At 37.3% G+C, this 22,978-nt stretch overlaps 3 protein-coding genes across 3 annotated transcripts; 1 reads left to right on the forward strand and 2 right to left on the reverse strand.

Moving 5' to 3' along the window:
• The first annotated feature begins 4,007 nt into the window (after positions 1–4,007).
• LOC128016784 (grpE protein homolog 1, mitochondrial-like) lies at positions 4,008–7,707 on the forward strand. Its single transcript, XM_052601573.1, has 4 exons — positions 4,008–4,175; positions 5,143–5,299; positions 6,412–6,493; positions 6,592–7,707. The coding sequence occupies exons 1-4, from the start codon at positions 4,108–4,110 to the stop codon at positions 6,936–6,938; spliced, it is 654 nt and encodes a 217-aa protein (XP_052457533.1). The 5' UTR covers positions 4,008–4,107; the 3' UTR covers positions 6,939–7,707.
• Positions 7,708–9,370: 1,663 nt separating this feature from the next.
• LOC128016783 (transcriptional adapter 2-beta) lies at positions 9,371–12,311 on the reverse strand. Its single transcript, XM_052601572.1, has 2 exons — positions 11,822–12,311; positions 9,371–11,049 (listed from the first exon to the last, which is right to left on the reverse strand). The coding sequence occupies exons 1-2, from the start codon at positions 12,089–12,091 to the stop codon at positions 9,862–9,864; spliced, it is 1,458 nt and encodes a 485-aa protein (XP_052457532.1). The 5' UTR covers positions 12,092–12,311; the 3' UTR covers positions 9,371–9,861.
• A 2,430-nt stretch (positions 12,312–14,741) lies between these two features.
• Positions 14,742–20,886, reverse strand: LOC128017509 (C-C motif chemokine 8-like). The gene is made up of 4 exons (XM_052602929.1): positions 20,827–20,886; positions 16,980–17,088; positions 16,439–16,550; positions 14,742–16,333 (listed from the first exon to the last, which is right to left on the reverse strand). Exons 1-4 carry the CDS (start codon positions 20,884–20,886, stop codon positions 16,204–16,206), a joined length of 411 nt encoding a protein of 136 aa, XP_052458889.1. The 3' UTR covers positions 14,742–16,203.
• Between the last annotated feature and the right edge of the window lie 2,092 nt (positions 20,887–22,978).

The raw sequence follows: 22,978 nt of genomic DNA on the forward strand, positions 1-22,978 counted from the left end.
TTACAGTACTGTCCATGATGGTGAGTGGGGGGAGAGCAAGGGGGTTCCTCCTGAAGTCCACTACCATATCCACTGTTTTGAGCATGTTGAGCTCCAAGTTGTTAAGACTGGACCAGACAGCCGGCTCTTTAATCTCCATTCTGTAAGCAGCCTTGTCACCATCCTGAATGAGGCAGATGAGTGTGGTGTTGTCTGAAAATTCCAGTAGCTTGAGAGAGGGTTCTTTGAAGTGCAGTTATTTGTGTATAGTGGAAGGTCTGGACCATGGAGTAATGGCAGACTTGTGGAACAGTGAAAGGCCAGAGCCATTATGCAATGGCACAGGAGACCACCAGGTCAAAGTCAAGTCCAGTCACCTCTATTTATATAGCGCTTTAAACAAAAAACATTGCGTCAAAGCAACTGAACAACATTCATTAGGAAAACAGTGTGTCAATAATGCAAATTGACAGTTAAAGGCAGTTCATCATTAATGCCATCTCTGTTCAGTTTAAATAGTGTTTCTGCATTTATTTTCAATCAAGTCAACGATATCGCTGTAGATGAAGTGACCACAACAAAGCAACCAGAGGCGACAGTGGCAAGGAACCGAAACTCCATTGGTGACAGAATGCTGACATAACCATAAAGTTAAACTGATTTCAACTATCCTCGACACTCTTAATTGCCTAGTCGCGCCGTGCAGTTTCTCGATGCCGGCTCACATTGAAAATGAATGACTTCCGGCCTGTGCTGAGGACCTGGGGATGCCAGCTGCTCTCACTGACATCAATGGTGGGTCCATCACACTGGCAATCAGTCCTGGCCCAAGCTCCGCATCCACAGGAGATTGAGTACTACAAACAAAACACAAAACCCCACTCTAAAAATACTGACATTATTACTTATAATATGTCAGTAAAATGTTATTGATGCAATTTTGATAAAATCGTGGATCTTCAGAGAAGCTTGTATTTGTAAAGTACTGCAGTGTCTGTGGTGTTTAATAATTTTCATTGCAACTGTATACAGGTGCATCTCAATGAATTAGAATGTTCTGGAAAAATTCATTTCAGTAATTCAACTCAAATTGTGAAACTTGTGTATTAAATAAATTCAATGCACACAGACTGAACTAGTTTATGTCTGCAGTTCTTTTAATTGTAATGATTTTGGCTCAAATTTAATAAAAACCCACCAATTCACGATCTCAACAAATTAGAATAAGGTCACATGCCAATCAGCTAATCAAATCAGCACACCTGCAAAGGTTTCTTAAGCCTCCAAAATGGTTTCTTAGTTTGTTTCACTGGGCTACACAATCATGGGGAAGACTGCTGATCTGACAGTGGTTCAGAAGACACTCATTGACACCCTTCACAAGGAAGGTAAGCCACAAACATTCATTGCCGAAGAAGCTGCTGTTCACAGAGTGCTGTATCCAAGCATATTAACAGAAAGTTGAGTGGAAGGAAAAAGTGTGGAAGAAAAAGATGCACAACCAACCGAGAGAACCGCAGCCTTATGAGGATTGTCAAGCCAAATCAGTTCAAGAATTTGAGTGAACTTCACAAGGAATGGACTGAAGCTGGGGTCAAGGCATACAGATGTGTCAAGGAATTTGGCTACAGTTGTCTTATTCCTCTTGCTAAGCCACCCCTGAACCACATACAACATCAGAGGTGTCTTACCTGGGCTAAGGAGAAGAAGAACTGGACTGTAGCCCGGTGGTCCAAAGTCCTCTTTTCAGATGAGAGCAAGTTTTGTATTTCATTTGGAAACCAAGGTCCTAGAGTCTGAAGGCCTAGTGGTTAGAGAGTTTGACTCCTGACCCCAGGGTTGTGGGTTTGAGTCTTGTGCTGGCAATATCATGAATTAGGTTCTCTTGAGCAAGGCACCGAACCCGGGTACTGCAGCATAAATGGCTGCCCACTCCACCGCATGTGTGTTCACTGCTGTGTGTGCGCACTTTCGATGGGTTTAATGCAGAGCACGAATTCTGAGTATGGGTCACTATACTTGGGTGTATGTCACATCATTTACACTAAAGAAGATCATAGCCTAAATTGTTTGAATCCAGTGTTGAGTTTCCATAGTCTGTGATGATTTGGGGTCTAATGTCATCTGCTGGTGTTGGTCCACTCTGGGTTTTTTTTTTTAAGTCACTTTTTTTTTAAGATTTGGCACCTGCCCACACTGCCAAAAGCACCAAAAGTTGGTTAAATGACCATGGTGTTGGTGTCCTTGACTGGCCAGCAAACTCACCAGATCTGAACCTCATAGAGAATCTATACGAAAATGAGAAACAATAGACTTAAAAATACAGATGAGCTGAAAGCCACAGTCAAAGAATCCTGGGCTTCCATACCACCTTAGCAGTGCCACAAACTGATCACTTCCATGCCACACCGAAGTGAGGCAATAATTAAAGCAAAAGGAGCCAAGTATTGAGTACATGTACAGTAAATCAACATACTTTCTAGAATGCCAACAATTCACAAATTTTCTTTTTTTTTCTTGGTCTTATGAAGTATTCTAATTTGTTGAGATGGTGAATTGGTGAGTTTTTGTTAAATGTGGGCCAAATTCATTACAATTAAAAGAACCAAAAACTTAAACTAATTCAGTCTTTGTGCAATGAAATTATTTAATAAACAATTTTCTCAATTTAAGTTGAATTACTGAAATGAACTTTTCCACAACATTCTAATTTATTGATATGCACCTGTAAATTTGTATATTGCATGTATGTATAAAATCTTTCCACAAGTTCAGAAAGAGTGCTAACCTACAAAACACAAGAATACAAGTCAAAAGACAAGACTACCAACCCAAAGTCTAACATTAAGCTGGAAATACAAATTGGAATTCCAAAATAATATATGCATATCCCATCAAACATGCAGTAAGGTGGCTATGCATGTAGAAGGTGTTTTATTTTATTTATTTGTTTTACACTGGCACAGTGCTAACCATTCATATTTGATGTCAACATTAGGGGTGCTCCGATCACGATCAGCCGATTGTTAATGCGCATCTCGTCAGTAAAGCCGGTTCTCTAATCAGCAGTTAATTCCATCAGGTGCGTGATTTCACATAGAGCAGCTGTTACTACACAGAGCCGTTGTTAATAGAGAAGATGCGCAAATCCACTTCATTTTCAGCGTTTATTGGCGCATCTTCTCAGTTAACAACGGCTCTGTGTAGTAACAGCTGCTCTATGTGAAATCACGCGCCTGATAGAATTAACCGCTGATTAGAGAACCGGCTTTACTGACGAGATGCGCATTAACGATCGGAGCACCCCTAGACAACATTTTGACCTAGAAAGGGTTATCAGGTCAAACGTGAGGCATGACAAAGACGTGAAATCTTCCTTATGCAAGCAGAAACTGTTTGTAAACATAAATCAGGACACAAGTTAGGATTTCCTGACCTTAATCTCTCAGATGATTTATCCAAGAGTCAGACAAGGCTGACTGAGAATCAGAGGATTACTGGCCTAAATTTAAAGAGTAAACAATGTCAGTTGTCTGCTTTAAAACATGAAAGAAAATTCACAAAAACATCTACTTTAATTCTAAATATTGACAACTGATTAAGTTAAAAAAAATAATAATAATATTTTTTATAATTAAACATATACATGATGTAAATATACAATTAGATGTTGTTGTTGTTTTAGAATTTCCATCACTCATGTCATTAAGTCTGACCACTAAGAATTTCTGTTAACTTAAGGTTACATGTCTGCATCTACATTTGAATTATTTACACTATCCACGATAAAATACGAGTCTTCCAATACAGATTTAATGCAATTTCGACAGCAGGTTTTAAATGTATTCATGTGTGTTTCCTGAATTGATGGACTGGGAGTGAAGTAAAGGCTCGGTGTTGTTGAGTAATAAAAGTGTGAGGTAACCTTCAGTCGGCCAAGGAACACGACGCAGTCCCTTGTCACGTGCAGAATGTTTCGACCTTCCTCTCAACCAAACTACAGAATTACGTCAGTTTTGACTACATCGAGGATTGGTCGTGTAAGGCAAGCATGTAAGAACAGGAGCTGCGATTGGTTGAACGAGACACTCCACTCTGCAGGTCTCTCAGCGTGGACACTGTGGGACGATGGCGACCTGGTGTGTGCGTGCGATCAGACAGACCTCTTCTATCATAGCGTCCCCTTCACTAGTAAGGTAAGTTTTCGTAGCACTGTTATCGTGTGTAGATGATGTCCATGCTTGGGTAACGTTAAATATTTTGCAAAAATGAATTATATTTCCGTTGCGTGGGCTTTACACTAATGAATGTTTGATGCTAAAGGACCCTCAGTGATATTACCTTCACGTGACAAGTGTTTAGACATTATTGTCTTTTTGTCCTGTCAGATACGTTTAGTTCCATGGGATTACATTACAGTTGCTTCTCAGTTTTTGTTTTCTTTAAGGTCCGTCATTTATAATTGTATGTTACATACAGAACGTTTTTCCATTGTGTTCAGGATTTTGGTTTTAATCTCTTTAAGCCTTTAAAAATAGTTTCCACAAGTTGGCATGGCAATGAAAGACTTGTTTCCAACGCCTGCTAGTGTTAAAACACTTACTGAAGTCTATACTAGTTGTACTGCCACTATTTCACTTCATGATAGTTGTAGACCATCTCTTAACCAGTTGCATATGTCAAGGTATCTAGAATGCCCTGTCATATATATTCTACAATAAAATTAACCAGTTTAAGGTTAAATTCTTTACATGCTCAAAAGTAAAACTTACATCACCCATTCAGATATGACTGTTACCCATAAAGAAGCAGTTATTTTAAATTAACTACCGTAGTCTATTATAGAACTTTTTTTAAAAAATTTTACTGGTCTTTACATACTTGCTTCACCATGACAATTTCTGTTACAGTCAGCATGAAATAAAATATATATTTATATAACCGTTCCTGTAGCTCAATTAGTAGAGCATTGCGCTATCAAGCTTAAGGTTGGGGGTTCAGTTCTCCGGTAACACATGATAGGTTAAAATTGATAACCTGAATGCACTGTAAGTCGCTTTGGATAAAAGTGTCTGCTAAATGCATAAATGTAATAAAATTTTAATTTAACCTGTAATGCAAGGGATCTGTTGGTGAATATTCTCATCTTTTAACTTCTCTCAGGGCGACTCCACGCCTCCTTTGCACAGCAGCCCAACAGAAAAGCTCAGTGCCTGGGACTGAAGAAGAGAATGTGACTCAGAAACCAGAGCCCAGTGCAGCTGAGAAAGCCTTCATAGAAGAAAAGACACAACTGGAAGAACAGCTAAAAGATGTTACGGTATTGCTGTATTCTTAGCATCTGTTGTATGGAAGTTGTAGATGTAAATTTACATGAAATCTGACAATAGAAGTTTTTATTTCCACTGCACATCCTGACCTTCAGTTGCCCTTGTATTTCAAGGACACCACAGCTCTTTTAGTTTCCCTAGACATACATGTCACGCCCACGGACCGTTGGGTAAACTTCTGATGCATATGGCACACAAAAGTGGTAACACTGCAGGAGTGTTGAAGTCGTCATTGGATTGGTTGAATTCTACAGGATTTCCGCGAGACGTGTGTGTCGCGTTCTTTAATGTTACATCTGGAAACAAAGATACCGTGGCGCCAAACCCCCTTACGAAAGAAAGCCATTGTGTTTACAACTGTGACGACAAGCACTTATCAGGATAAACGAAATGCTGGATTTTCATTAAGTATGTGAAAAATGTAACGTTTGCGGCATAGAATCTTTAAAATACGTCCCGATAATTTTTCACACCGGTCTGTTTTTGTGGTGACCTTTCCACAACCCGAAATGTCACGCTGAATGAAACGAACTGTGATTGGTTGTTTGACAATGGTCAAACAGTCTCATGGCTGGGCCTTGGCCAATGAAAGCTGCTATGGATTCCAGACCTTTAGCCATCAGACTGAAGGTTTGGCTATGCAAGATTACCCTAGACACTGAGGACACTTTTATCCATTTTTATTCACATTTGTTTAAAAAATGGTTCTATTTATTAAGAAGTTCATGTTTCAGATTAGTGATGTTCAGAAGATTTCGTTGCCTCGCTCGGGATGTGAGTTTGAGTCTCTACAGCAGCCTAGTCATTTCTTTACATGTGAAGCATTCAGATTACTTATTACAGAAACTCCAAAAATATTGTCATTATTCCTTGTAATATTCCAATACAATAAAATCTGATGAGTTCTTTATTAAAATGATTGCAGGTATTTAAGAAAAGAAAATCATTGCAAATAGTTAATGAGGTTTTGTCATTTGTCAAATATGTGTTTTTCTTTTATCTTTGTTGAGGGGAGCAGTTTAAATAGAATATGGATTTGAAGATTCAGCATGCTGTTTGTAGTTCATGGTCTGATCTTTTTGTTAATCGTCTTTTGCTGAAGGATAAATACAAGCGAGCGCTAGCAGACACTGAGAACCTTAGGCAAAGGAGTCAAAAGATGATTGATGATGCTAAGCTTTATGGTAAGCTATTATAATTCTTTTATAAGCAGTTTTTGTGAACCAACATTTCTGGATCTGGTCAGTTTATAAAAAAATGTAACTCCCATCTCTTTTCTCAGGAATCCAGGGCTTCTGTAAAGATCTCTTGGAGGTGGCTGACATCTTGGAGAAGGCAACAGAAAGCGTACCAAAAACTGAAATATCTACTGCGAATCCACACCTGAAGAATCTCTATGATGGCCTTGTAATGACTGAGGTGCAGATCCAAAAGGTCTTCCAAAAACACGGCCTTGTTAAGCTTAACCCTGATGGTCAGAAGTTTGACCCTTATGAGCATGAGGCTGTCTTTCATGCACCTGTGGAGGGCAAGGAGGCAGGTACCATAGCTGTAGTTACTAAAGTAGGCTACAAGCTGCATGGTCGTACTCTACGGCCAGCTCTGGTGGGTGTAGTCAAAGCCCCCTAACTCGTCTTACACACTTTAATGGGTTTGTGGCCGGGTCAACTGATTGATTTCTGTAAGTTAGCTGGTCTTAAGCTCCACTGTTTTTTGTGCCTCCGAGAGGTGAAATCCAATATATTGACAACTGAAGGACAATGCCAGACTAAACTTTGTGATTTAATAATTCAGTAAAAAAAACAAAAAAAAAAAACAAGAGTTGAGCATGTATGAGGTACAGTAGAAGAGTCACAGAATCTTTGACTGGATGCATCAGTATTCTCTGGAGGATCATCACCTTTCCAGGGACTTCTGAGACTTTCTGAGAAACGGAAGCTTTTGAATAATCTAAAGCTTTTAAAGGAACACTGCAGCATATTACATTGTTGAACATCTTTTCTTATCATGCTTATTTGCTCTTACATTAATTATTTCACTGAAGAATGTTACAGGTTTGGTGATGTCTGTGACAGCAGTTGGTAAATTTCACTTTTGTTGTCCGTGTTATGTAGTTTTTCAGTTTGTATGAGAGAACAATTAAGTCTTCTTTACAGGATTTGAGAGTAACATTTTATCCAAAAATAAAATGTATAATTTTGGTGGAGATCTTGGGAAAAGAAGAAGCACTGATCTTTTAAGGCCCCTTGAAAGATCAGTCCTTAGAAATTGTGGTTGAAATATGAATAGAATTATATTAAAAATATTAACGTCAAATTTAAAAAGGTATTGGATTAAATGTTTCCATCTATGTGAACAAGCAGACAACTGTCAAATAAAGAATTTACCTCCTTTTAAATGGTGTCATTATTACACCTTCCATAGGTTTGTTGGTCATTTTAGGTGGAAGGTTCTTTTCTTAATAACAGACAAAAAGGTTATATTTCAACACTTTAATACAAAGTAGGAAATAACATGACATATGCAATAAAATATTTTCCACATACTCAACATTTTGACAAATATGATAATTCCCAAATTGACTATTTTACCAGAGGACATACATGGCACAATGAAGCAAAAAGAAAAACCTTTTGAAATTTCACATTGTTTTTAAAAATTAACTTGCAATAGTGTCTTTTTGTGACGTCATGGTAATTCTCATATCTCTGCTCACATTTACTTTAAAATTGGTTTTTACTTTGTGAAAATATTTATATTCTCTAAAATAGCATATTGAATGATTTTTAAAGTGTATATATTTACCCTAATAATTGGTAAATTTTTCCTCAAAAACAATGTAATGTTGGTTGATTAAACTAGTCTTGAATAATGGCTTGGGTACTTTAACCAGTGATCGGGTTTCCTTCAACCATAAAGCATAACCTGCAAACTAACCCTTTCTAAAAATGTAAGCACCTTTATACAAATGAAATAAAAAGGCAGCGATAGAACACAGTGGAAACAGAAAAGACCCCTTCATATTTGCTTCATAATTTCATTAGACCAAGTTTCATGAGATATAACAGTTTCTTTAATGCCTACAACCAGTTTTTATCAAACGGTCACACAGCCAATATCCTACATATATGTCTTGAATGAATTTCTCTCCGAGCACAACTGTGCCCATTTCCTTTTAATGGCTTTAGTCATAACAAATATTTTTGTGTGGGGCAGTTACAGCTACCATAGAAATCTGAAGAAAAACAATCAAGCCAAAATAACATCTAAAATAAACCTTAATCTTTGTACATTTTTGATGTGGTACAAGTTAATATTAAAATATAATATTAATTTCAAGGAAAAGGAAAGGAATAAAAAGCATCAACCAGGGCAAATATGCTTCAAGGCACAGAACATAAGCATACTCAGTAATGAATGACTGTTTATGGGACTTTATATGTACCAATCTCTTGGGCAAAAACTATGATATAAAAGCAGATGAGGACCACCACCTTGTCCTTTACAACAGATTCACACTTAACACAGTTGTTTCCAATATTGTATACAAAAACAAACAAATGATACTGTGCCTTTCAATTCTATTTGACTCTTAATATATTAAACATTTCAAAACTATATTGGCCTCTGTGAACAGTGCTTTTCTTAGCCTTCTACAGCTTTGGGGTAGACTCAATCAGTCAAGTATAACATTAAAAATCATGGAAAAATATGTCTCCGTTGTAATCTAAGATTTGGTATTGCATGAAGATTTTTGTCATTTGAAAATTAAAAAACTGTAGTATGCATTTATAACATACAGTCTCAGCTTATAAACTGTGAACATGTTGACATGAGAACCCTTGATGCTGTGTTGACTTTTTTCCCCTCCCATTACCCAACAAATAAGAATGATATCAAACTAATACTTTATATAATCGGGGTATTCGCCATTTAACTTGAGCCTCTGAAACATGCTCAATGTAACATAACCTCACAAAGGTCAACTCCAACAAATAATAATCATCAAACATGAACTTCAGACATTTAGATAGTATGGAGCATGCTTCATGTGACTCAACATTCCCACAATTGACAAAACCAAATAAATCCAACTGAAACCGGCAAATTCAGGTTAGAACACAGGTACGTTAGACTTTTGGCAACCTGACCTAGTTTCCTTATTACCAAACAAGAAACACTGAACCCATTTTAAAGATCTGCTCTGTCCAACATTAAACACTCTATTCATTCTCTATTGGCAGGAAACATTCAACAGGCATTTTAACGTGGGGCAATGGGTTATTGTTGTATACTCTGACATATTACAAAGGACAACTTATGGAAAGTTTCCTATTGTTACTGATTTAGTACCTTCTATAACCATGTTTATGTTCCTATGAGAAGATCTGAGACCGAAAACAGACATGTTAGACTGACTGAAGGCCCACATCCAGTAGTGTGGCACCTACAGTCATTTTGTTTTCACAGGCTTTTCTGAGATGCAATATAAAACGGTAGAAAAATATGTTTACAGTCATTATTCTTACAGCCAAATCTTTGGACAGTGTGGTTACGAGGCTTCTCGGGATATCCAGCCGCTCTCCGACAGGAAATTCAGAATCCGTTTTTTCAGCATCTTGTCCAGGTAGCTGGGTAGGCGGCTTTTCGAGGGAATGCCCTGCCTTTTCTGTAAGTGATCTTTGATGATGATAGTCTTGACAGTCAGATAGCGTGTGGGACTTAGGTTCATAGAGTTGCACAGTACCTTTTCCCGATCAGAAAGCAGCTCAAAGCCAGACAGTTTCTCAATGGCGGAGAACTCACTGTCCTTCCCCTCCTCTTTGATGGCACTGACTCCTCCACCTCCTCCAAGCCCACCTCCTGCTCCAACTCCTCCTCCAAACCCGGTCGCTCCTCCTCCACCACTGCTACCTCTCTTTGAGCCAGCAATGCTTTTATTTTCTTTCCGTTTTTCCCGTTTGTGGCGTGCTGCCTCATACTCGGCCGACTCGTCGAGTCTTGTGATGCCATTCCGCCGATAACGCTGAAGCTCCCGAACTTTCACCCGCAGCATGCGCTCTTTGTGTATGTTGTCAAAGAATTCTTCAAACTCACGTTGTGGCATGAACTGGCAGAGTGTACGGAGTTTTGTCCGTTGCTCTTTCTCTTCCTTGGTGATTTTGCGTTTTGGCGTTGCGGTTGAAGAGGAGCCCAGTGACCCTGTCGGAATAATGGAGGTACCACCTCCCAATCCTACAGCTCCACCTACGCCCCCAACCCCTCCTGTTCCACCTGGTCGTTCTCGCTCTTTATCCTTTTTGTCCCGTCCCAGAAAGGCTGGCACTAAATTGTAATCACGAGCGATGTTTTTCCGTCGCTGGCGCTCACGAAGCTTCCGCACGTACATGTCCACATGAGCTCGTTTCATCTCGATCTCGATATCTTCATCGTCGTAGTTCACAGACAGACCACTGATGAGTTTCTCTGCCTCTTGGTCGTATTCGATCTCGTAGTCATCACGGAGCGGCATATATCCAAGCTGTTGCTGCTCTGCCACAGATATGTCTAGAGGAGGCAAAGGGGTAGTCAAACTAGGAGACAGCGGACCTCCACTGGGACAGGTGTGGTCTGTCACACGGTTGGGGATGCTGTCAGGGATGCAGGCTTTGCCCAGATTCCCATGGATATACATGCTCACATAATGGTCCATGACCTCCTGAGGGGTACGTGAGGCACCCACGTGGGCTGCCATATCCTCCTAACACACAGAAATGAACAAGGATACAGAGTTAGTTCATCCAGAAATTAATTTCTGTCATTTACCCACCCTAATGTCGTTACAAACACAATGAAAGCACAAATGAAGATGGCAACTCTGTCTCTTGAGAAGACGTGGATTAAACCTCTTGATTCATGTTGACTAGCTTTAAAATGTCTTTATGAAGATTTTGAAAGTTTTTTGTCTTTCAATTGAGGGACAGAAATCTCATCAGCTTTTATAAAAAAAAATTATTCATTTTGTGTCTCGAAGATTAAAGAAAGTCTTATGGATTTGGAAGAAAAAGAGGGAGAGTAAATGATGACAGAATTTTCATAATTGGGTGAAGCTTTTAACATACAGGTCATAATAATATTAAAGTTACAGACTCAAACATGTATGTAATGTCTTAATACGTTATATTAATGCAAATAAGCTATGCAAATATTAATGAATAACAAAGGCAGTGCTTTCAGTAATAGTGCAAAGCACAGTTTGTTCTCTCTGTGGAAACTCTATACTCTGCAGCTGTTATTAATGACCAAAATTGAAATACATTTTTGGGTTAAATAATCCTTCAAGACAATATGCACCACACACACCTAGGGGATCTGGTTGATTCCTAACAAACTATTTTCTCTAAGTTAGTTAAGTCAGCTATGCATCATTTGTTGCTGAATCAACATGACCATTTTGTGTTGATGTGCACGTGTTGCAATGCAAAATAATTTTATTAAAGCCGCATCGATATAGACTCATTTGAGAATCGTACCCAGTTACCAAATCCATATTGCTCGATGGCATCGAGCAGCGACTGCTCTTCCCTGCTGGTCCATCCTCCCTCTGCCTCGGGACCCCAGAGCGAGAAGCGCCCGCCGTCAACTTGCTGATAGCCGTGCCATCGCCTATGGTTGCCGATTTCGGCACCTGCAGAGAAGCACTCCGGACAGAGTTCAATATCTTGGCATTCGGCACAGCGAATCCGCAAATTCGTAACATCTGCAAGACAGTTCACGCAGTACTTCTTCCCTAGGTCGGCCATATTGCTTACTACCGCTTGTTGTTGGAAGCAGCAGTGGCGCGGGGCTGGGCATGCGCAGTGGAGTATCTCCGGTCACGCCGCTGCGTCTCATTAATATTAATAAGTTCACAGGGGATGCTTGCGATTGGCTCTCGCTGTGGATGACCATGGCAACAAGCACGCACTCCAGTACAGACACAAAATAGTTTAGGTGTTTCATGAGCTAAACGTTGGTTACTTTTGAGAAATTGCATGTCATTATTTTTAGGTTAATTAATTTTATTAAATGTAAATACTTTAAAGTGTTGCATTAACAGCAGAAGACAGACAGAAGAATTTATTTTAGATTTTGTTTGGCCATTTGATTAACCTTGCCTTTATTGCCGTACAAGAATTTAACAAAAATATTCATAGGAATATTCATTTGTAATTTTTTTGTAATGTAATATATATATATATATATATATATATATATATATATATATATATATATAATTGGAATTAAGTGTGTAATATAAAACAATTATAAACTAGAACAAAAACAATTTAAGAGTTGCTTTAATCGATATAGAAATTATGATTCAGATGATTCAAATAATGTGGCAAAATAACAAATATGGTACTAATACTGCTTAAAGATAATAAGTAAGTTGTTGTATAGGAATCATGACACTATCAGTTAAAACAAGTTTACTGCATTCTTCTACAGTAAAGGTACAGTTAGAAAAGGTATTGACATTTAATGCAGAAGATTAAAGATACAACAAACTCAAAAAGGAAACCTGTAGATATTTGTCATGATTCCACAATAACAAAAAAAAATTATCATCACAGGAAGAAATTTACTAAGCTTATGTTTCAGTTGTAAAACAAGTTAAAACACAATCAAAATGTAATTTTATTTTTTAATGGGCTTTAATGTTATTATAATTTGTATTGTTTTTTTTATGTTCTGATGTAATTTAGATTGGAACATGAAGGGCTGGGCATAACGAAGAGCCAAAAACAAAAAAGGAGCCAATATAATTTATATGATCTTGCCCATATTACAAGATCCTCTGTGTGATGTCTCGTCTCTGTTTCAGTGGTTCAAGAGACACTGACTCGAATCTTCATTTGTCCCAATGAGAAACATATGGACACTGTCGGAATTCCCAGTGGGCAATTGATGTTGAAAAATCTTTCATGTTTTAATAATCAAGTGGTCATGGTTTTTACTTTTTTTGGAACTTTAAAACACATCAACAGACAAGATTCTCTTAGTACCATGAATATCATTTACAACCTAACCTGTAGATTAGCATAAATACAACTTATTAGTAGTAGTACTTTGAGTAATCTTGCTTTGAAAGGTAATTTATTAATACTTCATGTGAAAAAAAAAAAAGCTGTATCTGTTTTAACTTGTGCATCGTGGTATTGCCAATGTAGACCATATTGGCTTATGGAATCTATGTGCAAATTAGTAATAGATTTTTTTTGTTGAAAAGATTTCAGACAAAAAAAAAATAAAAGCAACAATACAATTATTTTGGAATCCCAAATACTGGAACTCCATACCAAACAGTTTCTCCTTGTTTTTGTTTTCTTTTTTTTTTTCTTTTTAGTCACACAACACTTATTGTCTGTGGTGTGTTGTATCTGCTGTACTGAATACTATCCTCACTAATTTCAATTATGTGTTCTTGAGTGCAAAATAGGACATTTTAATTTTATGAACACAGAAAAGGTTGAACACCGGAACTGATAACATGAACATATGTACATATAAATAACTATTTAATATAAAAATTCAGTTAATATATTGCCTTAATTTAATTTGCTGCCTGTTAATTTTTTTCTGTCACAATTTATTGCCTTTTTTTCTGTTGTTTTTAACCAGAAATGCTTTGATCTTGTCTTGGTAAGCTCTCCTATGCCGTTGTTGCTGAGGTACAGTATAAGAGAGAAATTATTTTACAACAAAATTCATCATCGTTTTGTATTCCTTTTTATTAGAATTAAGAACATCTATAACTGCTGTTATACAGAATCAAACAAAAGCACATTTCTTTCTTCAGCCTACATTAAAATAATACAATCATAAATTGTCCCTGTAATCCTCCTAAGAACAGGGTGATTGTTGTCTGTTTACATGTTATTTTGCAGTAAAATTAACAGTAGTTAAATGTAAAACAATTCTTTTAGCACTTAATGGATCAGAACATGCAGTTACTTGACACAATGCTTTACATGATAATAATGAAAAGAATATCAGAGCATTACAGAAAGAGATTTACTGAGCTAATACTTCACTTAAGAAACAAAAATGTGTTCCTTTGGGACGTTGGGTTGTTTTTATACAGTCTATGGTTTTAACACAATTTTGGTGCTGGGTTGGGAACGTGGATATGAAAGATAACATGCACGTCACATTAACATCGGACGACACCATGGTAGGTGGAAATATTCCCAATAGAGCTTATAGTGGCTTATGTCATATTTACTTATTTTAAAATATAACATTTTTTTTTAGGTTTTAAGAGAGGGCTATTAACATTTACATGTTAATTCATTATCTTTTTCGTGGTTAAATTAGATGTAAGCTAACTGTTAGTTTCCTAAAGCAAATGGTGTTATGTAATATAGCCTATTTATTGTGAGGCTGATGAAGTGATTTTTAAAATTGTTAGCATATTTTATTGCAATTTACAAATTAATTATATTGCATATGATATATATCCTTGTTAGGATTATCCTTGTTCTGAAAACAATATTTATTTATACAATATGACATGCCCTCACACTTGTGCTTCCATTATAGCATTCTCGAGCGCTGTGGTGGACGGAGACATTAAACAACCACACAAAGTATTGAAATTATAAAACAGACTATTTACCTATCCGTACTGATGTGAATACACCTCTATCTGAAAATGTTTTATTAAAAGTTTTCTTTTTTCAAATGGGTTTCTCTTTTTAGGCCACTGATGAAGAACAGGTGTTGACTGATGAACGCTGGTCAAAGAAGAGAATGTCCTTTCCCCTAAGCTGATGCAGGACTGGTTTTAAAGGAGGACGCTGCCCTGGATGAGGATGATGTCACATGCTGTGCTGATGGGGCTTCTTCATGACTACATCAGTTATGCTAAAGAGATCATGAAAATTGGCAGAGATGCCTCATCTATTTTCATGGACTATGAAACAAACTGTAGGTGTATAATTTGTAAAACAAAATGTTAAATGCCTTTTCAGCGTTGTTTAGTAGAAATTGAGTTTACTCTGTCATTCATACACATGCTCACATTCTTTCACATGTTTCTGATAAATGTTATAACATCAGTGTTAATGTTGAGGTTTATTTACTGTCATGCCAGAATAGTTTTGTAAAGAAGTTTACAAAACTATTGTACTATTTGCAATTATTGTATACCGTAATTCCTCAAATTAAAACCGGTAGTCAAATAAATGCCGGGCCTCTGATAGTGGCCGGGGGCGTAGTCAACACAGACAAATAAAGGCTAGTCTTAAATAAAGGCCGGGGGTAAATTTGTGTGGATAATCATCAGGGGCAAATAACGAACGAACACGCGTGGAGCAGAATAACACAGAGCACGTCTGAACCGAACTGATTCTTTTGGTGACTGATTCTGAACAGATTCTGTGCTAATGTTATGATCTCTGTCCACTGGAACACTATCGCTTTTAGTTTAAAGCGGTTTATTCAAAACAATTACTTATCAAACAGATGGAATTAGAAATAAAGGCCTGCCTCCAATAAAAGCCTGTTACCTTTTGCAGTTCAGGTAAATAAGGCCCTGGCTTTTATTTGAGGAATTACGGTAATAGCTTTTTGGAAAAAAAAATGTATATGACAAAATTTACCACAAACGTTACATTTGATCTTAAGATATATTCAACAAATGCTTCATACTTTTCAGCATTTCTTCTTACATGCATGTTACTTTTGACTGTTTTCTTTAAATTAATATTTACATTTTGATAGTCATTCTGTGTGTGTGTAAAAGGGATTTTAAAATGAGCAAGGTTTGTAGGTTTAATTTCTAGCTCAATTTGGGTTCAGCAGTATAGTAATTTTAAATCATAAAAGCAACCCAGCATGCTGGGTTAAACAAATAACCCAACTTGTTGGGTTAAAACAACACATGACCGCGATGTTCATTTTTTTTGTATAGATCACGCTCATCGACTGCTTTCATGGCACTCCTCACCCAGCTCAGCTGAGGATCCACGCAGATACGAAGACCTGTCTTGATGGCAAAACTGGTAGAAGGAAAAGATCAGTTACTCCACACAGAAATCTTACAAACACAGTATAATAGATTTTTACTGTTAGAATTATTATGAATATGATCAATTAAAACTCACATGACTCCAGGTTTGGGGCATTCCACGCTTGTCTCTATGTAGGAGTCAATTGTAGTAATGGGGATATTTCTCCTAAAAGTATAAGAACAGCATTTGGATGGTAACTTGGCACCTGTGTTGAAAAAAAACATAATTTATGTAATGAATCTGTTCATTAATATTTTAACATCAAACACCTAAATGTTAACAGATAAATTGCTTTTAAGAAAAATCATTAGATCAACAACTCACCCTTGGAAATAGGTTTTACAACACTTATTTGTTTATTTATTTATTTTTTATGCATTTCTATTCACACTAATGAACAAATAGGTTTAAGGGTGACTTACTGTTGTTGCCCCTTACCAGGGGAGTGTCTAGGATTTGATTACTGGGGTTGCAAGTGGTGGGGGTTGGCTGTTTCACGTAAAAATAGTTATGAGGGACAATGCAAGTATGAAATTTTACATCAATAAAATAAACCTCATTTGTATTCGTTGTAGTTTAAATATGACCTAACCAAAATGAAGAATCATGATAATATTGCTGACAATGGGCATACCATCAGGTCCTTCTGGGGATGGTTGTCTAATGCTGACTTCTACCTCTCTGTTTTGCTCTTCCTCTTCTTTTGTGCCACCTTCTTCTTCCAGTATATCCAGCAGCAGCTCCTGACCATAGCATTAATATATATATTTACATTTAAGGTAACATTTACAGTATTTACACAAATCAAGTACTTGAGTTAAAGTACAGATACATATAGTAAAATATTACTCCAGTAAAAGTAAAAGTACTCATTTTTCTATTTTACTCAAGTGAAAGTACAAAAGTACTCGATTAGTTATGTACTTAAGTAAAAAAGTACTGAAAGATAGATGTTTGCAATTTTATATAGGCTACTTAATTTAATTTTATATTAGCCCATATTTTTTATAATCACTATATGGAGTCAAGATATATTTTTGTTGTTGATATGGACTACGTTGATGAGAGTGATGTTAACTGTGAAGTTTACACTGTGATGTACTGGAGAGAAAACAGAGATGACCATCTGATTTTCACCAGTAAGAACAAAGTATTTTAAAGTTTGTTGTTTTACAGAACATCACAGTTATATATGACATGATAATAAGGCCTGCAGTTAGGAAGAACATTTTAATGAAAATATAATTATATTTTCATAATGATTTTTTTCCTTCTCAAACCTTGTCTGTGGTTTAAAATCACCCCTGGCCAAATGGGGTGCATCTCTTCCCACTTTGATAATTACTGTAGTTAGCATGTTCTGAACATCACATCCTTTCTTTTCTCCCCAGATGTAATCATATATATATATATATATATATATATAGGTGGTTGAATAAAAATATTGGACATTATTTATAAAAATTACCTCAAGTTAGCACCAGCAAGCTTGTTAGCTAGACAGTTAGCATCAGCTAATATTTACTTATTTTCAGTTCGGTTATGAAAAAAACATTCATGTCTGTCTACTTGTCTAGTTAATCCAAACAATATACATATGTATAACGTTACTGTTGATAAACAATATAAAAACAGACGTCACATAGGACGTGGATGGTGGCATTTTAATAAAACTGTTAACATTACGGCAGCGGGGAATTTGAACATGCATGAGTATCGTTAACTGTATTTAATCTGTGTTTATTTTTTAGCTTATTTTTTTATTTTATTTTTTTACCTAAAATTGATGTGTTTGCATCGTCTGCACTCGAACATTTCAGTGGGCTTAAATAAATCACTCTTTACAATGGATTTAGTTCCTAAACAACAGACAAATTTGACCTAAATATGATTTTCAGGTACAATAATTAATCCAAAATTTCAACATTAATAACTTCGTTATCTCCCAGTTCTTACTTCTGGAGACTCGCACTATTATAGACTTATTATAGGCCCGAAATTCACCCAGGCTGCAACAAGGGCTCCTCTTTTTTCTCCGCCGTACGAGACCAATGTTTTGCTGTTTTTTTTTTTTTTTTGTTGACTTTTCAAAATATTGTGGAAAGCAAAACACTTTATAATTTTATTTGCATCTGCATCCATTGTATTTTGTGCTGTTTTACTTTCTTTTCCGGGTCACGTCTATGTTTGGTAGTTTCAGCAGAGTATAGTGTAAAAGCTAAGGACACTTTTAAAAGATGATTTAAGCGGGTCGTGAAAAAAATTGGATATGGTCAGAAAATCGGATTTGGGCATCAAGACCTGCAGTGTAAATGCAGCCTTATTTATCAAAATTAATTTGACAGGAACCAAGAGAAAACATTACCATCTACAGCCGCGAGAGGGCGCTCTATGCTGCTCAGTGCTCCTGTAGTCTACACTGAAAACATAGAGCACCCTATCGCGGCTGGAGACTGTAATGTTTTCTCTTGGTTCTTGGTTCTAAATAAATGCGACTTATTGTCCAGTGTGGCTTATAAATGATTTTTTCCTCGTCATGACGTATTTTTGGACTGATGCGACTTGTACCTAGTTGCGACTCTAGAATAAAAATAAAAAAACACAACAGAACCATATAAAAGCTATTCATGGGACCACATTTAAACTAAAGGATTTAAAGTATAGTGTTATGTCCCAGTGTCTGTTTTGTGTACTTGCCTTGTCTCTTTGTTCTCTCTCTTCCTCTCAAAGGCTGATAAGGACTAACAGGTGGAGCTCAAACATTACGGCAGCGGGGAATTTGAACATGCATGAGTAACGTTAACTGTATTTAATCTGTGTTTATTTTTTTATTTTTTTATTTTTACCTAAAATTGATGTGTCTGCATCGTCTGCACTCGAACATTTCAGTGGGCTTAAATAGATCACTCTTTACAATGGATTTAGTTCCTAAACAACAAACAAATTTGACCTAAATATGATTTTCAGTTACAATAATAAATCCAAAATTTCAACATTAATAACTTACTTTTAGCAACATCAGACGCACGCGCAAGAACTCCCAGTTCTTACTTCTGGAGACTCGCACTAAACGGTTCATTTGAATCATGAGTGGTCGACTCCAGAACAGCTGCAATCCATACACATTAGGCTGCAATCTGGTCATTCTAATTCGAAAACAAATCGTTTGGTGTGATTTGCGATCCGATTTGAAAGTTTATTTTGAAAAGACTCAGTTCGTTCATGATGAATCAGACACCGCTTCTGCGTGTCGGAGCACGTGATATTTGGGAGTAACGATATGTTTTATGAAATGTAGTGAAGTAAAAAGTATGATTTTATGCTTTGGAATATAGTGAAGTAAAAGTTACTCAAAATAAAACTACTCCAGTAAAGTACAGATACTTGAAAAATTTACAGTAACGAAGTAAAACTACTCCACCACTGGTTCTCTCTTGGTTCTTGGTTCTCAAAAAATGCGACTTATAGTCCAGTGCGATTTAGGCCCCATTTAAACTGCATAGTTCAAGTGACTCAATTCAATTTTTTTTCTCTCATGTGGCACAGATCGGATATGACCGGTGAACATGTAAGCAGGAAAAAAATGCATGGATTCAGATTTTTATTCCTTGTTCTATACTTTGTAAAGCATAGCTGAAGTAGCACCACTCTTTACTGGTTCCAGCCAAGCAACTCCTACAACTCCCCATCCTGGCTGAATATTGAGAATAGCTCATGTAAATCATCTTCCCTAGCAGCACATTTATGCTTCCCATATAAATTGTCACCAATGAAATATTCAAATAATATATACGTTAAAAACAGTCTTCAAATCTGGACCCAATTTTTGCGACATTTTGGTCTCCATAATACCCCTGTGTTATCCCCAATACATTCTAACCCTATTGTTTTACCCTTCCATTTTAGACTGTGCTTACACCTCTTGGAGAGACCTGTGGTTGGTTTCTATTGCTGACCTTTACATCGATGGTGTTTTTGCCTCTTTTGAACAGTTGACTTCTCAGTTTAATATTTCCCCCCAACATTTTTTTTTGAGATATTTACAAATTCGAGATTTTGTACAAAAAAATAAAATAAAAAATGGTCAAATTTCCAAATGCACCTCTCCCTTAAGATTTAGACACCATTTTGGGTGTAGATCCTTGTACTAAAAGGACAATTTGTAAATTAGTGAATATAACTGTTAATTTGCAATCTTCCTCTGATAATTTACACCTTGTCTGGTCCCAAGACATTGGTACTGAGATTAATGAGGAGACAGGTTTACTCTCATCCCTCTGCGCATGTTACAGACTCATACAGTGCAAGGTGGTTCATAGAGCCCACTGGTCAAAGACCAGGTTAGCACACATTAACCCGTCTATTGACTCGGAGTGTGATCGGTGTCGTTCTGGTTCAGGCACTTTAATTCACATGTTCTGGTCCTGCCCTGCCCTGTCTTCCTTTTGGAGACAAAATTGTGTCTCATTGTCAGCCATTACTTCGGCAGATATCCCACTCTGTCCAGTCACAGCTTTATTTGGGTTTCTCCTGTCAGCCATTCTTTGCCTTCTCACTTTTCAGATTGTGAAGCCTTTCTGACTCTTTTAGCTAGGCGTTTAATTCTATTGAATTGGAAAAGCCCCCACCCTCCATCTTACACTTGTGCCGCGTTTCCACCGAAATTGCCCGGAACATTTGTACCAGGAACTTTTTTCCCCCCAGACCTGTTGCTTTCTGCGTTTCCACCACGGTGTAAAGTACCGGGAAGATTAGACAAATAGACTGGTGATGTAGGTCTGCGCGCGTTTCTCAATACAAAGTACCGCTGATAAAAAAAAATAAAAAAAGGTACGCTGATTTTGGACGTGCATCATCGGTAGTTAGTTCAGACTTTGTGCATTCGTCTCGGGAGTGTGATGTCCGCAACGACGCGAATCCTGTAATTTTCTTCTTTACAATAAAACGAAAAAGGATGTCAATACCACTGCCTCCTTTGTTTTTTTTATTTAAGCATAATAACAGCTGCAGAAATGTACTTAGTTCAGGGATATGTGTATATGCAGCCATTACAATGAAACAAAATATTATATAATTTTTTTTATTTTATTTTCATTTTAACATAGATAAATTGCATACAGACCAAAGAAAACCCATTAGATTTACCCCTGCAGGCTGCAGCTTAATTATGTTATGTTTAAAACACTAAAGACACATCAGAGCCAGCGGCACATATCAGAAGGTCTATCCGAGGTGAGGCTGCTTCTGGCCGGATGGATGATCACTGAGCTCCCGCTGATCGAGTGGAGCTCACCGTCTCAGAGATCGGCGAAACACATTTTTAAATAGGCTCTGTCTTTATAAATAAACCACAGATTTGAGTTTTAAACAACTACATTCTCGCATTTCATGACACAATAACAGTAATATTTAGAAAATGTTGATCCAAATAAATGGTGGTTGAACTCAACCAATCAGCATGTTTAGCGCCAAAGTCCCACCCCCGAAAGTTCCGGAACTTTGAAAAAGTACCACCTCGCCAGCAGGGACTTTCTGAGGGACATTTTTTTACCCGGAACTTTATTTAGTTCCTGGTTCCTGCGGTGGAAACACACCAAGTACCAGGCCAAAGTCCCTAGTTCCTGGTTAAAGTTCCTGCGGTGGAAACGCGGCTTTGCTGGATAAGAGATGTTCTTTATTTTATGAAACTGGAGAAAATTAGGTACTCTTTTCACCGACCTAGCACCATTTTCAACAAGCTTTGGCAACCCCTTTTTGAACATATCAAAACTCTCCAGCTTGACCCTGCTCTTTGTGTGTGATCCCCTTATCTCCCCCCACATCTATCACCAGTCTAGATGTTGATACTAATTTTGTATCGCCTGGCCAATACACTGCTATGTTTACTGTTATGTATGTAATCCAAGCGGCTGCAGCATTTTACTGGAATGAAAAAGAATCTATTTTAAGGACTCACGGACACTGCTTAATATCAAGAATATGATATTAATTAACAGGCTGAACAAGAACAACTTTTTATCTTAACATCAGCTCACACACCCAATCGACAGTCCTTTGGGGGGCGCTGTAGCTCTCTTATTTAGTACACTACAAATATATGTGGGACTATTAGCAGAAATTATACCATGTGTCATACTCGCGGAGTCGCGGGACATGCGGGACATGCTTGGAAATTATTTCATATCTTCCATTGCATTCGTTATTTATAGTGCACCAGCCACCCAATAGCAATAAGATTTGTGCTTTTGATAGACCTACTTTTAATGTCTCCGCTTTCAAAATCTGTTTCAGAGCCAAACACAAATTATGTGTCCTACAACGTGTTACGAGGTATCACATGTACAAAGCACAGCACAATGGCTGTCTACTCATCCAGACCATGTCCATGCACAAACAAACATGGAAGCACTAACAAACAGTGCACTTCCACACAAAAAGAGATCGAACACTATCTCCAGGTCAGTTCCAGTCCAGGCAGTCTTTTCATTGCCTGCATATAAACTCAAACAAATCACATGGCACCAACCTCTACTACTAGCCACCTCCCCAGCTACATTTTACTATGAGGGGCCGTACAAGCCATAATTCATTCTGGCACTCTCACACACATACATTCTCCATTCACATACATAT

Source organism: Carassius gibelio, chromosome A7 (genome assembly GCF_023724105.1).
Source record: "Carassius gibelio isolate Cgi1373 ecotype wild population from Czech Republic chromosome A7, carGib1.2-hapl.c, whole genome shotgun sequence".
NCBI classification, from domain to species: domain Eukaryota; kingdom Metazoa; phylum Chordata; class Actinopteri; order Cypriniformes; family Cyprinidae; genus Carassius; species Carassius gibelio.